The sequence below is a fragment of the Clupea harengus genome, chromosome 1, assembly GCF_900700415.2.
Source record: "Clupea harengus chromosome 1, Ch_v2.0.2, whole genome shotgun sequence".
NCBI lineage: Eukaryota > Metazoa > Chordata > Actinopteri > Clupeiformes > Clupeidae > Clupea > Clupea harengus.
In genome coordinates this window covers 10,577,945-10,592,039 of record NC_045152.1, presented here as the reverse complement: position 1 = coordinate 10,592,039, position 14,095 = coordinate 10,577,945, and the positions used below count along the sequence as shown (strand labels likewise).

Here is a 14,095-nt window from a genome sequence, read left to right as displayed (position 1 = left end):
GCAAGACGTTTCTAAGGTAGTACAGCGTTTTAACTGTCAACACCAGTAAAAATAGACATCTAGGAAACTTAAGAATTTGTTCTGTGAAAGCATCCTGAATGTGTAATACATTCAGACCACTGACTATAATGGTTCTTTGTATTTTTGAGTATTGGTTAGCCTTAGGTACTGTGGACCTAATAACACCTAATAGTCAAGCTGCGTAGTATAATATGGGTACCTAAGGCTATGTCAAATAAGGTATATCCCACAGGCGCTTTTTCAGTGGCAGATAAGCACACTCACATACAGTGAGCTTCTCAGTCTGAGGGATTCATTTTATGTGAGGGTAATGATTCGAGTTGAGCCTATTTCTTTGTCCTGTTGCTTAAATCAATTAGAGGTGGGAACAGCATATCTCATGGATTTGTGTGGCCCAAAAAAGAGTTTTGCTTAATGAAAATATAACAAAGTTAGTTGTTTCCATCTGTATTTGAATGTGTCTGGAACACCTTTTCTTTCTACCCCCCCTCCTCTCTCTCTCTCTCTCTCTCTCTCTCTCTCTCTCTCTCTCACACACACACACACACACACACACACACACACACACACACACACACACACACACACACATGCATACACATTTGCATTCAACAGATGAATTTGTATGTGCGTGTGGTGTCAGTCATCTGGTTTGCACAGACTCACACGGAAATCGCATCCAGACTTTCCTCAGTGGATGCCTCAAGACAAGCATCATCTCAGCGAGCTTCTAAAAATATGTTAAGTCTGGAAAAACACACACTGTGGAAATATTTCCCATATTTCTCTTTTTACAAGCAGTGAGGCCCACAGACGAAGTGGCTGTCAGCTTGTTCTACGTAAAGCTGTTCACAGTATGTCATTCCAAACAGCACCAGGCATGAAAGTTCCAGAAGAATGCTGAGACCGCACATGTTAGTGCGCAGTCAATCCTTTTTATTGGCTGTAAATTTGTAGCATCATGGGCAAAGAACCACGCATGTCTGTCTGTTCAGTCACGGCTGTCAATAAATCCTGAGAAACGAGCAGGTACACAAACGAAAGGAGGCCTGGGAATGATTTTCCTTAATTGTTGGTGGATACATTTACTGGGATGTAAAAGATAGATTTCCTGGCTCAGGGCTGTTAAAGTGACTGTGAGTGCAACAAAAATAGTGTTCTAGATTTGCCCTTGGATTTTTTATGAGTGGTATAAGAAAACTGAGACCATCTTATTTTTTTATGACACGATCACTGGAGGGTAGAGTGCTCCTGGAGACCTATAAATGTGTCCTTTACCTTTTGGGGAAGGTTGACTGTCCTGACGATGTAAAATATTTCAATAAAAATGTATCTACCCCCCTCGATTTATCTACTTCTCTCTCTCTCTCTCTCTCTCTCTCTCTCTCTCTCTCTCTCTTTAAAGTAAATAGAAAATGTATGTTTTAGTTGAGAGGACAGTGTGATTTTTAAGGCCAGGACAGGATCACAGTTCAAATGTGTTCTGTTATTTTCCCCTAATTTATGTCTGGTGTGTTTAAAGTCTGCTCTGCTCTGATACAAAGGTTGATATGAACAAATGATATTTCCTGATGTTCAAAATTGTGTCTTTTTTAATGCAGCCTGCAGCACTGACACATTTATGTCCTTCTCTTCCCTTTCGCCCCTCCTCCCTTTCCTCTTCTCTTCTCTTCTCTTCTCTCTCCATTCTCCCATCCTATCTTTGTTTTCCTTCTTCTCTCCTCCTTACCTTTTCTTTCTATCCCCCAACTTCCCACTCATCTCCCTCCTTTCTGTCCCAAACCCCTATTTTCCTCCTCTCATCCCTTTCTCCTGTTTCTATCTGTCCTCTTCTCTCTCCTTTTATATCTCTCCTCCCATCTCTGTCCTCTCCTCTCTCCCTCACACACCCTCATCCTTCTCTTCTCTTCTTTCTCCTCTCCTCCCATCTCTCTCTCTCTCTGCCCTCTTGTCCTACTTTCTCCTTATCCAGGCGTTGACCATCTGGATGGCATTTGTTTCCATGGCAAAATCAGATCTCACCTGCATGTACCTGCTGCTCTCCACCAACATCTCAGGTGAGCCCCCTGCCTCCACTCACCTCTCCTCTCCTCATGGATGTCAAACACTCTCGTCAGAGGTCACACTCCAATCCACTATCTCCTGGTCCTAGAAGCCATAGGATCTGTCAAGGTCATACTGAGATTGCTCTAGATCAGGGGCGGCCAACCAGTCCAGCATAAAAGGCCAAAAAGAAAATCATCATTGCAAAGAGCCGCACAACACATGCATGCCCACACTACAACAGCAACAGTGACTTATAGGCCTAATGACACAATATAAGCCTATATAAGCCTAGCCTAACAGTTTTCGTAGGTCTTTTCTTACTTAGTGGGACACCTGGCACTCTTTGTTTTCCACAATCCATTTCAGGTCTGGAATCTAGATTCAGTTTGTTCCGATGATTCAGCACGTCGACCAGAAACCCCAAATCTGAAATCCAAGGGGGTTCATGTAGCTCAGGATAGTCTTTATGTTTCTCTTCCGGAAACAGCTTCACTGAGTTCAAAAGTGAAAACAAAATGGGAAAGCATATTACCTCTTGTCATCTCACAGTGCTGTTAAGAAGCAGATCACTGGAAAGGTCTTCATCAAGTTCAGCTATGACCTTTTTGACATGTCTGTGATTTAGAGCCGAAGTGGAAATAAAATTCACAGTTACTTGCACAGGTTCATTACGTGGTCCAAGCTCAGCTTCTTAGACACCAGGTACTGTTGCTGCACAGGAGGGCTGCACAGGAGCAGGCAAAGAGCCCCTGGAGATAGTAGCATAGGTTTGCTATTACATTCTTACTTAGCTATAAAATGCTGTTATGGTGTTGTGCATTGGAAATAAGGCTAGTGTGACTAAACAAACAAACAACAAACAAACGTATTATTATTATTATTATTATTATTATAATTATAATTATTATAGTTATAGTAGTAGAGCAGATGTTTCCCTACTCTACAATCTCAAACCGCCCTGAGAGCACAAATGAGCGCATTCTGAGAGAGGGCGACACCAGCTTTTATGACCAGTTTTACTCTTTCCAGCAGACATAGTGAACTAGACTAGAGTAATGGATTGACCTGAAGGTAATTGTATCATTCAAGGCAGATAAAAAGAACCCACTGGGGAGGTACGTCGCTAAGTAGGCCCGCTTTGTCAGGCAGCATCTTTCTGAAATATTTCTTTTCCTTTCAATACACATGTGGACAATATTATGTAACAAAACAAAGCACCTAAGAAGTCAGTCAGATTTAGCATCATTCCTTTCCGTCAAAGATAATGTTCCTGAACGAGACTCTCAGAGAAGTGACCTCAGTCATCGGCACCATATAAGGTCTTCACAAGTATTGCTCTGGACAAATAACAATTCAAAGAATGTTTTCAGCTTCAGTATGAACTCTAAAATGCGTAGAAATAGAAGTTGTAAAACAAAAAAATGCAAAAATCCCTCAGTTTATATTTTGGCATACTTGGTATTCTAGCATCATTTTGGAGGGTGCAGAAATATACTTAGGCATGGGAAAAGAAGGAGCTTTAGATGTTAACTACCAGACAGCCCATAATAATCCTACATAAGCTAGGCAAACTGTTTTGGGAAAAAAAATACCAAATTCGCAAGAAAGTAGCGCTCAACCAAAACATGCGGATTTACCCAAAGCAGCAATATTTGCGTCAGCTGTTTCAAGTCCCAAAGATTAACTGGATCAAACCTGCAAAGATGAGTGGTGGTTTAGCACAGGCACGACATCAAAGAGGAAAGATTTCTTACCACCCTTCTTTCAAAAGAGACTAGGCCAAATTAACACTCACATTTCCTCAAAATAGGTAAACAATTAGCCTGAAATAGATTCACTGCCACATCTAATTAGGACAATGTACTACTCAAACAGACCCGTAAGGTCATTTGCATCTAGGCCATTTTTGGGACTTGTCATAACAGTCCTTCCAAACACCCCTGTTTTGTTTTTCTTCAGCTGGTTAAAGGAAATCGTGAGCTTTGGCTGAATGCCTAGCGTGTGCATGATGTGCTAATGGTTGGATAAGTTCCAGATCTATGTCACACTTATCAGTGTTTCCTGAGTGTCTTTGCTCTCACTGCTGGGCTTGCTCTGATAGAGGTTGTCACAAATGCAGCCCATAATTTACCCCTTGCAACCATGGCAACGGGATGTGCTGGTGCATCATAACAACCATTCTGATCATCAGGAAGAGGCAGTGTGCCCAATACAGTGACATCGTAAAAGTGATTTGATTTCGTGTCAGGAGCTGGAAATATATGAAGACAAACATGAAAAAGTTAGCAGAATAAAGAAGACATTGAGTTTCAAAAGAATAAACTTAAAGTGTTTTAAGTCAGTTCCTATCAGATTGGCTGCAACAAAAAGCCACCCAACCTCTCGGACTAAGGAAAGGAAAACCTTCAAAGAAAACCATCAGACACTCCCTAAGGAGTGGGAGCACCTATGTAACCTTGTATCTATGGATACATCTGAATGACAATGCTGTCCACATAGCACTGCATTCTCTAAGGATGCCATGTATCCCTTCAGGGACTAGAAGAGGGAGTATGTCACTTATTGAATTATGATAGATGTATCTCCTAATCATAACACTATTGATAACACCAAGGTCCTGTTGCATACAGGTAAAACATGCATTATGTTCCTATCCGTCTTATACCCAAATGTTATAGTGTTTTACTAAGGTAACAATAAACATTGAACCACAAACTACAAAGGCTCAACTGACAAATGATGAAACTTTACATACATGTGATATGCAAAGAATTTTCACCAAAAGGATTGGTGAGATATAAAATATTATCTCACAACCCGGGAGTTCTCACCGCATCAATGTCTTTTTTTTTTTTTTTGAGTTGTCGTTTCCATTAACAGGGGTGGTCAGGTTAGTTTTCTGATGATGACTTTGTTACACCTCTATGTACCTCAGAAGAGTCTATCTGTCAGTGATCTGCATAATTGACTGCAATTGACTGCATATGCTTATGTAAGTCATCTGGGAGATGATCTGACATGCACAGAAATATAAATGAGAACATGAAGAACATCTCATGTGTAAATGAGGCGAGATGTCTTTATGCAACCCATGGCAATCAAAGTAATGTATGCAGGTCTTATAACTTTAATACATGTTTTACATGTGTATTTAGTTAGAAACTAAGCTTCCTCCCCCCTGAGGAAAGTATAATCACTCCTGTTGCCACAACCCAAAACACAAAAGCCATTATTGTCGTGATAAATAGTTTAATCCCTAATAGTGTTTGTGAGAGTAATTGAGCCGTGTGTGATAGATGAACCCTTTAGATGCTTTTCCCAGCCAGGACAGAAAGTAGCAGAACCCATGGGGAATACTTTCAGACATGAGTATTGGGTTGACTACCAGAGCAGGCTGTTAGGTTAGTATCCAGACTGAGCTACAACATATAATGTAATCGTTATCATTTGCATTTAGTCATTGGGCAGACACTTTAATCCAAACCAATTTGCGTGAGAATAATGAAGAAGAGATTGAGTGAGAGTAATGAAGGAAAAATACAATAATGCATAGAAGGGGCTGATTTGAAAGCTCTTCTGAAGGTTTGGGAGAGCTTTATTTAGAATTTTGATGTTGGTCTGGTTGTATTAGCCATTGAGCTGGTTAAAGGCATAATCCCTGAATTCTAGGACAAATTCACTTTCAGTGAATTTCTCCTCGCTGTCCCCTAGCTGGTCGTTCTGTGTGCGCTCCAAAAAAAAACTCATGTTCATACCTAGTCCTGGCTCTGTAAATGGGAGCCGACCTATACACTATTCCATCCAATCAACATGTTGCTTCAGGAGGGGGTTAATTTGATTGGCTGTTGAACTCCAATATCAACAACCTTTCACCAAAATTGTGGACTGCACCGTTAAGGCTAGCTTTATTGGCCAGGGGGCTGCTGAGACTGCCTTTGATTGCCCATTTGGCTGTCTGAGGCTGTTTTTGATGGGCCATTGTGAAGGTTTTGTCACGCAGACCTGGCAACCCTGCTGATAACACCCTTCCATCCCCATATACAGTAGAGCTCAGTAAGTAACCATGACCCTTCGCCGCTCTGAATAACGCCCCTAGGCAGACCACTGATAGGTACAGAGAAGTAATAAAAGTAAGGGTAACTGCTATGCATTTCAGTCTAGTGATTTACATCATGTGGTACGAATGAAAATGTTATCCCATTCTGTTAGAAGACCGGGGACTGGCTTCTGCTGCCAGGAAGAAGAAATTGAAATGCTGGGGTCGATAGAGGATGAGGATCAGACACATTTTCTTTCAGTTAATGTGTTGTTCATCAACAGATGAAAAATAGCACTGGCATCCATTGTGTTCAAGTTCAGCTTCACAATAAATGTTAATGCACTGATGGTGGAGTAAAAAAATATGCTAAGTACACATTTGCGTCTATGTGTGATTATGTGTCCAAACATTTGTTGTATAATTCCCCTACAATTCTTTTTCACATTGTCAACATTGAGTGAAGCTGAAGCCTGTTTTGTGGAGTTTCTGTGGGCAGTTTACGATACAGCCTGGAAACACTGAACCAGCATTTTAAGCAAAATGGTTAACAAATATTGATTTACCTTGGGGATTCACACAGACAATTATTAGCTCTTCTACTTACGACAATTTGTAGCCCATTTAGCTCCAGGGGAACACTTAGAGTTGGACACAAGCACCAATTTTCTAAGGCTCAAAACCATTTGGCCTTTAGGCGAATGCTACTATTACCTGCACATTTTGCTTACTGAGCCATATACCTCCCGCACGCACGCACACACACACACACACACACACACACACACACACACACACACACACTAACATGTTTTCTGGAACTCGCTGCATTACCTCCTGATTCCACTTTGAAAGGGATGCTGCCTGTAGGACATCAGTGCAATGACTAGATGGAGGCTATGTAGTGATATAATGAAACTTTTCAGAGGGCAACCTGTATTTCCTTCAGCCTTGGACAGGGGGCTTACAATTGTCTTGATAAATGGCCAAGATATGTGGGTGACTCTGTGTGTGTCTGTGTGTGTGTGACAGCAGCCCTAACATGGGTGCCAGGCATTATTAAGACATTAAGACTTGCCCCACCTCTCTGTCACTCCACTACAAATACCCCATGTCTTCTACTGCACATGCTGCAATCAAAGCATTATGGCCCATTGAAAGGATAGCCTCTTAAAGTGCACTGTGTATAATCATCAAGTCAGACTGCACTTGTAATCCCGTCAAAGTGTGTAAACCAGCCTTGAGTTTGTTCCTGTAATCTTACCCAGGTAGGAGGTATTCATTTACCTCTGATACTGAATGCCGAGGCCAGTAGCTGTCAGATCATTCTATCTGTCCAGTCAGTGTTTCATCATTCTATTTAGTGTTCTTTCATTCGGTTCAGTGTTCTTTGCAGTTTGTTTATTTTGTGCGGTGTTCTGTGACTTTGTGGATCTTCATGTTCCCCAAGTATCTCTGGTGTATTGATCACATGCCTCCTCTTCCCTGCTCAAATTACTTTAGTCCTCTTACTTCCTTTTTTTTCTTTATCCATCTGTCAGTGTGCATACTCTGTGTGTGTGTTAGTGCATGTATGTTCATGTTGTGTGTGTGTGTGTGTGTGTGTGTGTGTGTGTGTGTGTGTGTGTGTGTGTGTGTGTGTGTGAGAGAGATTGTGTGTGTGTGTGTATTAACGGTCGGGCACACATAGAGATCAAATGACGATTAGCAGCTCATTGCAGTGAGCATGAATCAGTGTCTGCCTTGTTAATGGTGCTCTGGCAAGAGAAACGACTCCACCGCGGCCTCAGCACCATTTGTCTGGGGCTGCCCACAGCACTCAAATAAACGAGAGACAGCCATCTGACGGACCCAAGCTTTAAATGGCTATCATCATTATCATTTTTTGCTTGTTTTTTTTTTTTTACAGGAGTGTCTTGCACTATTTTATCATTGATCTATGAATGAAAAAATTATCTACATAAATTGGCCATGGTAGGTGTGTAGGATACAAAATAAGAGAAGCCAGAATAGGACAGAATCATGTCTAATAGTTGGGACTCCTCAAACAAAATGGTTAGTCTGTTCCACAGAATTACACAATTAAATAATGGTAATTGTTTAAGATATATAGTACGTTTTCATACTCTAGTTACCTTGGACACTAATCATCTTTAAAAAGACTGCCGTCCACAGAAATGTCTCTTTTCAGGCTTGTGAATATGGAGAAAAGCCTCTTATTAATTCTGGAAAAAAAAACAGTCAAGCTCCCTGCAATTAACACCTAGGTAATTAACAAATTGTGTGGGTGTGTGTGTGTGTGGAAGGATGGGAGCATTTGTGCACACACACAAACACACAAACACACACACAAATCAGGAAGGATAAACCTTTCCAGCAGTAATTATAAAATGTGAAAAAGATCATCGACTTTAAATGTGGCAATTAGACTGGAAGTGAGCAGAAACACATCAACACCAGCATCACAGCTCAGGCCAGAGGGAGAAGAGATATCTCCCTCACACCAGCCTTGTTGACTGAGGTAGGGCTCAAGGACAAATACATGCTCTGCATTGAGGAGGTAGAATGTGATGCTATAGTCACAGCAGACAGGTTTCCCTGAGAGGGTTAGTGTCTTTAGAAGTCTCAGTGACTCTGACTCAACACTGCCTTTTAAAACTAAGCCTGTCTTTGCCAGAAAGATGCGATGTTAAATGTACATTCACTTTATGGCCCATGGTGCTAATAGACTGTGATTGTGCAGTGCAGACATGAAATTATTATCAAAACTGCCTTTTTAGTCACCCTTTTAACATACAGGAATAAAACATTACACACAGATGCGCTGTCCATCCTCATGCCCACGTTTCTGCGCGCGCGCACACACACACACACACACACACACACACACACACACACACCACACACACACACCCACACACACACACACACACACACACTGCATGTTCCTCGGAGGCGAGTGCGGCTTCCAGATCAGGCCAGGCCCACTCCTCACTGGGCTCCACTCATCCGCACGGACTGCATCTGTTCAGGGGGGGGTTCCCTCTGAGTGAGGCAGGGAGCCCGCGCTCAGCACACTCGCTCTGGGCAGAGAGTTTACACGCTTTAAAGATACCCATCCTTCTAACGTCAACCCCCCCTTTTTTTTCTTCTGCCACTCCAGGCAGAAAATATACACGCTTTAAAGATGCTCATCCCTGTAGCATAGATCCTGCTTTCTTCCTCTTTATGTAGCGATCCGTGGATGTACTATATGCTGCAGGAGAATAAAAGGGGGGAAGGGGATCTGTACACCAGGGACAGGATTGGGTGTATTCGGTGTCCACTGCTGAGTACATAAAGTATAGTGAAGTAAAGATACACATCCATGTGATTTAACCTCTTCTTCCTCACCTGGGAGAAGGGGCAGTTTCTTACATCAGAGACAAGAATGGGTCTGTAGAGGGTTTAGTGCTTTGGTTTCTTTTGCCCGGGGTGACCTGTGTCGCCCCTATAGTTAAGAAGATGAAATTATATTAAAAGATGTGGTTGTTTAAGGAGGGGCTTGCATTAGCCTCCGTATTTCCTGAACGCATTACTATTCTCACCATGTCTAAAGGAGTTCCTAAAGCTATGGCAAGGAAGCAGATATCCCTTCTCTTCTTACAGCGGTGGTAAGCTTCGCCTTTTTAATGGAATGAGCATCCAGGACGGTCAATGAATTTTTCATGGATATCGTCTGATGTTGAGTACACAAAGGCTTCGCCACTTTATGGTCACCATGCTTATCTGGTTAGTTCCACACCAGTGCCCGCATTCAACATGACAGGCGTACAGTGCATTGGTTTCAGAAGACAAATGCTCAATGCCATGTGAGTTGGTACGTCCAGAACATTTGAGTGTTTTGGCTCTGAAGTACACTGTGCACTTTTTATAATTAATGCTGTAGGGTTTTCATATATTGCTTGGGCAGCAAGCAGGACACAGAGTGGAGGAATGACTTCATGCTAAGGGAAGCAAACATCTGTCCACCAATGCACATCTGCTCTGTTAAAGGTCCAGCCACCCATCTGCTGTGGTCCGATGAACAAACACAGAACTGGCTTAAGTACATTATATGATTCCATTTAGAATTAAAATTTGCACGTATGTCTACTTATCTCTGTCTGTCTGCCTGCCTGTCTCTGTATGCCTTTATATCTATAATATATTTAAAGTTATTGAGAACTAGGATGTTTTGACAAGTGCTCTTTTTCAGCTGTCTAGCTCTTCTCTTCTAAGATATATATATAAATATATACAACCATAGGGGTATATTGGTTTCAAACAAATATTTACCCTATAGGCATTTCTTTCAATTTTGTTTAAAGTAAAGAGCCAAGTTGAAATTCTTGCAGCAAACGCCCACTTTTAGAAAACCAGTTAGCATAGTTCATGCTTAAACTCAAGATTTAACCTAGAATTTATCGAGAATTTAAGAGGGGCTGCTCTCTTGAACTGAAGGTCAATTTTGAAGTTGGCTCCGTAAGCTCTTTTCCAGGCACTAAACCCTTTTCCCTGTACACACTTTAAGGCAGCCTTGCCCGGGGCGGCCTGGTCCTCTGGGCTTATGAGATATTTAACTGTGTCCAGCGGGCTCAGAGGCACAAGAGGCACAGGAGTCACGAACGCTCTTCTGCTGCCTCACACAGCACCTGCCTAAATATACCCCTCCAAGAAATCTAGTTAAGAGCTGGTTGCGGTCCAAACACTTCACCATATGGTTTGAGTATTTCCCCTGTTTGCTCTTTATCCTGGGCCTGAGATGAAACTACCAGCGCGGAGGACCACTTTCATCGCTGCACGATTTATTATAACTAGACTGCATGGATGCGGGCTGCAAAATTCCTGAATTGGCCTTTCCTGGTGTATTTACATAGATAGAGTCTGGTGCCGTGTGCTTTGAAGTCCCCGGCCAATGACAAGCTGGCAGAGACAGAGCACATCACCGAGAAATTAAATATCCTTCCAACGTCCGACACTCGCTTTTGGAAAAAAAGAGGAGATCTTCAGCTTAACAGAGATGGGCCGAAGAGAAGCCACACGGCCTGTAATGGGATGTTGTCCCCGTTAAGGGAGTCCCCACGATCACCAGTACTGCAACTGAATAGTCTGAATAATGCAGCTCGACATGAAAAAAAAAGCCAAATGAGGGGGGACACGTGTGCCTTGGCGCTTGTCACGCCGTGTATGATCTTAGTGCTGCTGTAATGGGAGTGTGTCGGGGACACGTGGGGATTGTTCTGCGTCTTACTCTTCTCTTCTCCTTTGTTTCATGAGGTTGTAGATGTTGTTCCAAGAGTTGTTTCTGGGATGAGACACAGCCTGCTCTGTAAAGATTGGTCACTAGGGGGTTGCATCAAAGAAAGCCATGTTGCTGGATAGAGCTGATCTGAAATGGTGCTGGGTGGGATTTATGATGGTTGAGGAAACACATGATATATAATCACTGTTATTAATCACTCTATCTCTCTCTCTTTCTGTGTGTGTGTGTGTGTGTGTGTGTGTGTGTGTGTGTGTGTGTGTGTGTGTGTGTGTGTGTGTGTGTGTGTGTGTGTGTGCGCGCACGTGTCTTTTCTGTTTCCCAGCTCGGACGCTGGCCCTCTTGAATCAGACGTTTGGATACTCCAACCTCACAGGTGAGTGGTCTGCTGCTCTCCTCTCCTCTCCTCTCCTGTCTGAAATATTTGTTGACGCTTGTTCATGTGATGGACATCTCTGTGCCAAGCGGTTGAAAAGGAGCCCTGGTTTTCTAGCGGCTTATTGAACAATAAAAAGACACTATCGGCAGCCTCATTGCTTTTAACCATGAGGGCTTGCATCTACTCAGCTTAAGAGTTAATGACTACGTAGTCTTGTGTTGTAGATGAAAGCCATGGAATACAAGGAGAGTGGAAACTAAAAATGCAATAATTTATTTATTTTTTGTGTGTGTTTTTCAGCTCACTCTTTGGCCCTGTTGAATCAGACGCTGACACACACCAATATCACCGGTTAGTTATCTGCGCTGCCATGTGGTGAAAAAATGCCCGCTTCACCTCACAAAACTCATGAGCCCTACTGTGACCATACCTCAACATTCCCTTGACTTCTGTGACAGTTCCAAGCACCTCAGAAAACAAGGGGCTCCTCTTCTTTGACACTGAAATGGGAATTGTCACCCAGGTAACCAGAGACTCTTGCATGGGTCTGGCACGACTCTGGGCCTGATCTGTGGCCAGTCCACTCTTCTCTGGGGGACTATGTTAAGAAGTTCTGGAAGGTTCTCTTAGGGTTATGCCATGTACCTCCTTGTAAAATGTGGCATCTTGAGGAGATATAAATGATATAAACGACGGATATAAATCTCATCCCTGAGAAAACGCTGCCCTCTAAATGTGGGCCGAGGTCTAGTGAGCTCATCTCAGCTGACCTTTAAACAAGGAACTACATCACTAAAAATGTCCCGCTGAGTGCATTACACCCTGCAGTGTCTTAGCTCAAGGAAATGTTACTGACTACAACACCGTCAGTAAAGAACTAATGATCATCCACAAGCTCCTTTTGATTCACATTATTAAGTTATGTAGACGACAGTGAAGTGGCAGAATTAGCTTACAAATAGGTAGTTTAATACCAAGCGTGATAGAGACATCAACCTCAGGCTATTTAGAACACATTGAATGTGCCATGCTGCTAGTATGGGTAAAAAAATAGGCTAAAAGGGGGGAAAAAAGGGGAAAACCGTAAATTATAGTTAATTGAATTTGCGAGGGCGAAATCAAGGAGCGCATTTCCGAACAAAATAAGGAAGATGTAATGGCGGCAAGGCAATCATCCATCATTGTCCATTGAATAAACATGGTATGTACACCGTGTCATTCCTACACACATGCTATATGCAAAGGCAACTTAACAGTAAGTTGTCGAACAACATTTGGGCAATCAAACGGAGAATTTGATCAACGGTAAATTAATGAGTGTGCAGTGAAATGTTTGGCGTGGTGTCATTGATAAGTGTGCACCCCTATGCTTCCACACATGCCAGCCAAGGTAAACCAGTTCATAGATATATATAGGGGATGTATAATAAGGACTGTAGAAGTCTCTGTTGACAGTTAAAAGTATAACAAATGTCTGTTGCGTCCGCCATTAGGACGTGGTGAGGACGCGTTTAGGAAACGCGGCATCACAATGTGGGATGGTTTACTGCCATTCAGAGTTATGTAGGTTAGGGACCTGGGGCTAGTTATATTATTTGCACTCCTTTCGTGACCTATTAAAAAGATGTACCACAGAAATGAGAGTTGGAAGGGTGGGAAAAAAGCAGCAGACTAGGATATCCTTTTATGCATATGTTACGACCCACTGTTCCCCCATTAGTCTGTGCAGAGGCCGTGCGTGGACTGTAGGCAGCACTGGGGAGGCAATTCGCTGATTGCCCACACATGGGAAAGGTGGGGCCTATATAGGCTCTGCAGTTCTCCATCTCTCCATCTCCAGTTCTGTCATTGGCACACACACAGCCTCAACACCCAGGCACTCTCCACTCAGGCACTCTCCACTCCACTATACTTATGACATGCCCATATCCACACATAACCTGCCAACATGCACACACCAATATTCTCTTTGCTCTCCTCTTGCTCTTTTGCTCTCTCGCTCTTTTCTTGCTTTCAGTTATGTTTTTGTTTTTGTTTTTGTATTCGTAATCGTTGTTGTCCGCCTCCCCTTTTTATGTTGTGGTGACACGGGTTGGGCCATAACAGCATCACTCCGTTCTGACGCTGATGTACCACAAGGGTGCAAGGGTACAAATGCAAGTAATAGGATTATTATACTTCTGTTGGAAAACTCAGTGTGCTGACATAAGGAAGGGGGATCCCATGTCCCTGCAGGGGCACTGTGGTTGTAATTATTCATTTTAAAACGTCATTCTAAAACAAGACAGCTGCGTTGGACTCTTATTTATACGCTTTTTTTTTACCCCGCCAG

At 42.6% G+C, this 14,095-nt stretch overlaps 1 protein-coding gene across 1 annotated transcript in view; it reads left to right on the top strand.

Moving 5' to 3' along the window:
* crhr1 (corticotropin releasing hormone receptor 1) overlaps positions 1–14,095 on the top strand; it is a 116,301-nt gene that overhangs the window by 30,532 nt on the left and 71,674 nt on the right. The window contains exons 2-4 of the mRNA XM_031567438.2: positions 1,994–2,078; positions 11,710–11,760; positions 12,064–12,114. Coding sequence (XP_031423298.1) covers positions 1,994–2,078; positions 11,710–11,760; positions 12,064–12,114 — 187 coding nt within the window. The remainder of the gene's footprint in view (positions 1–1,993; positions 2,079–11,709; positions 11,761–12,063; positions 12,115–14,095) is intronic.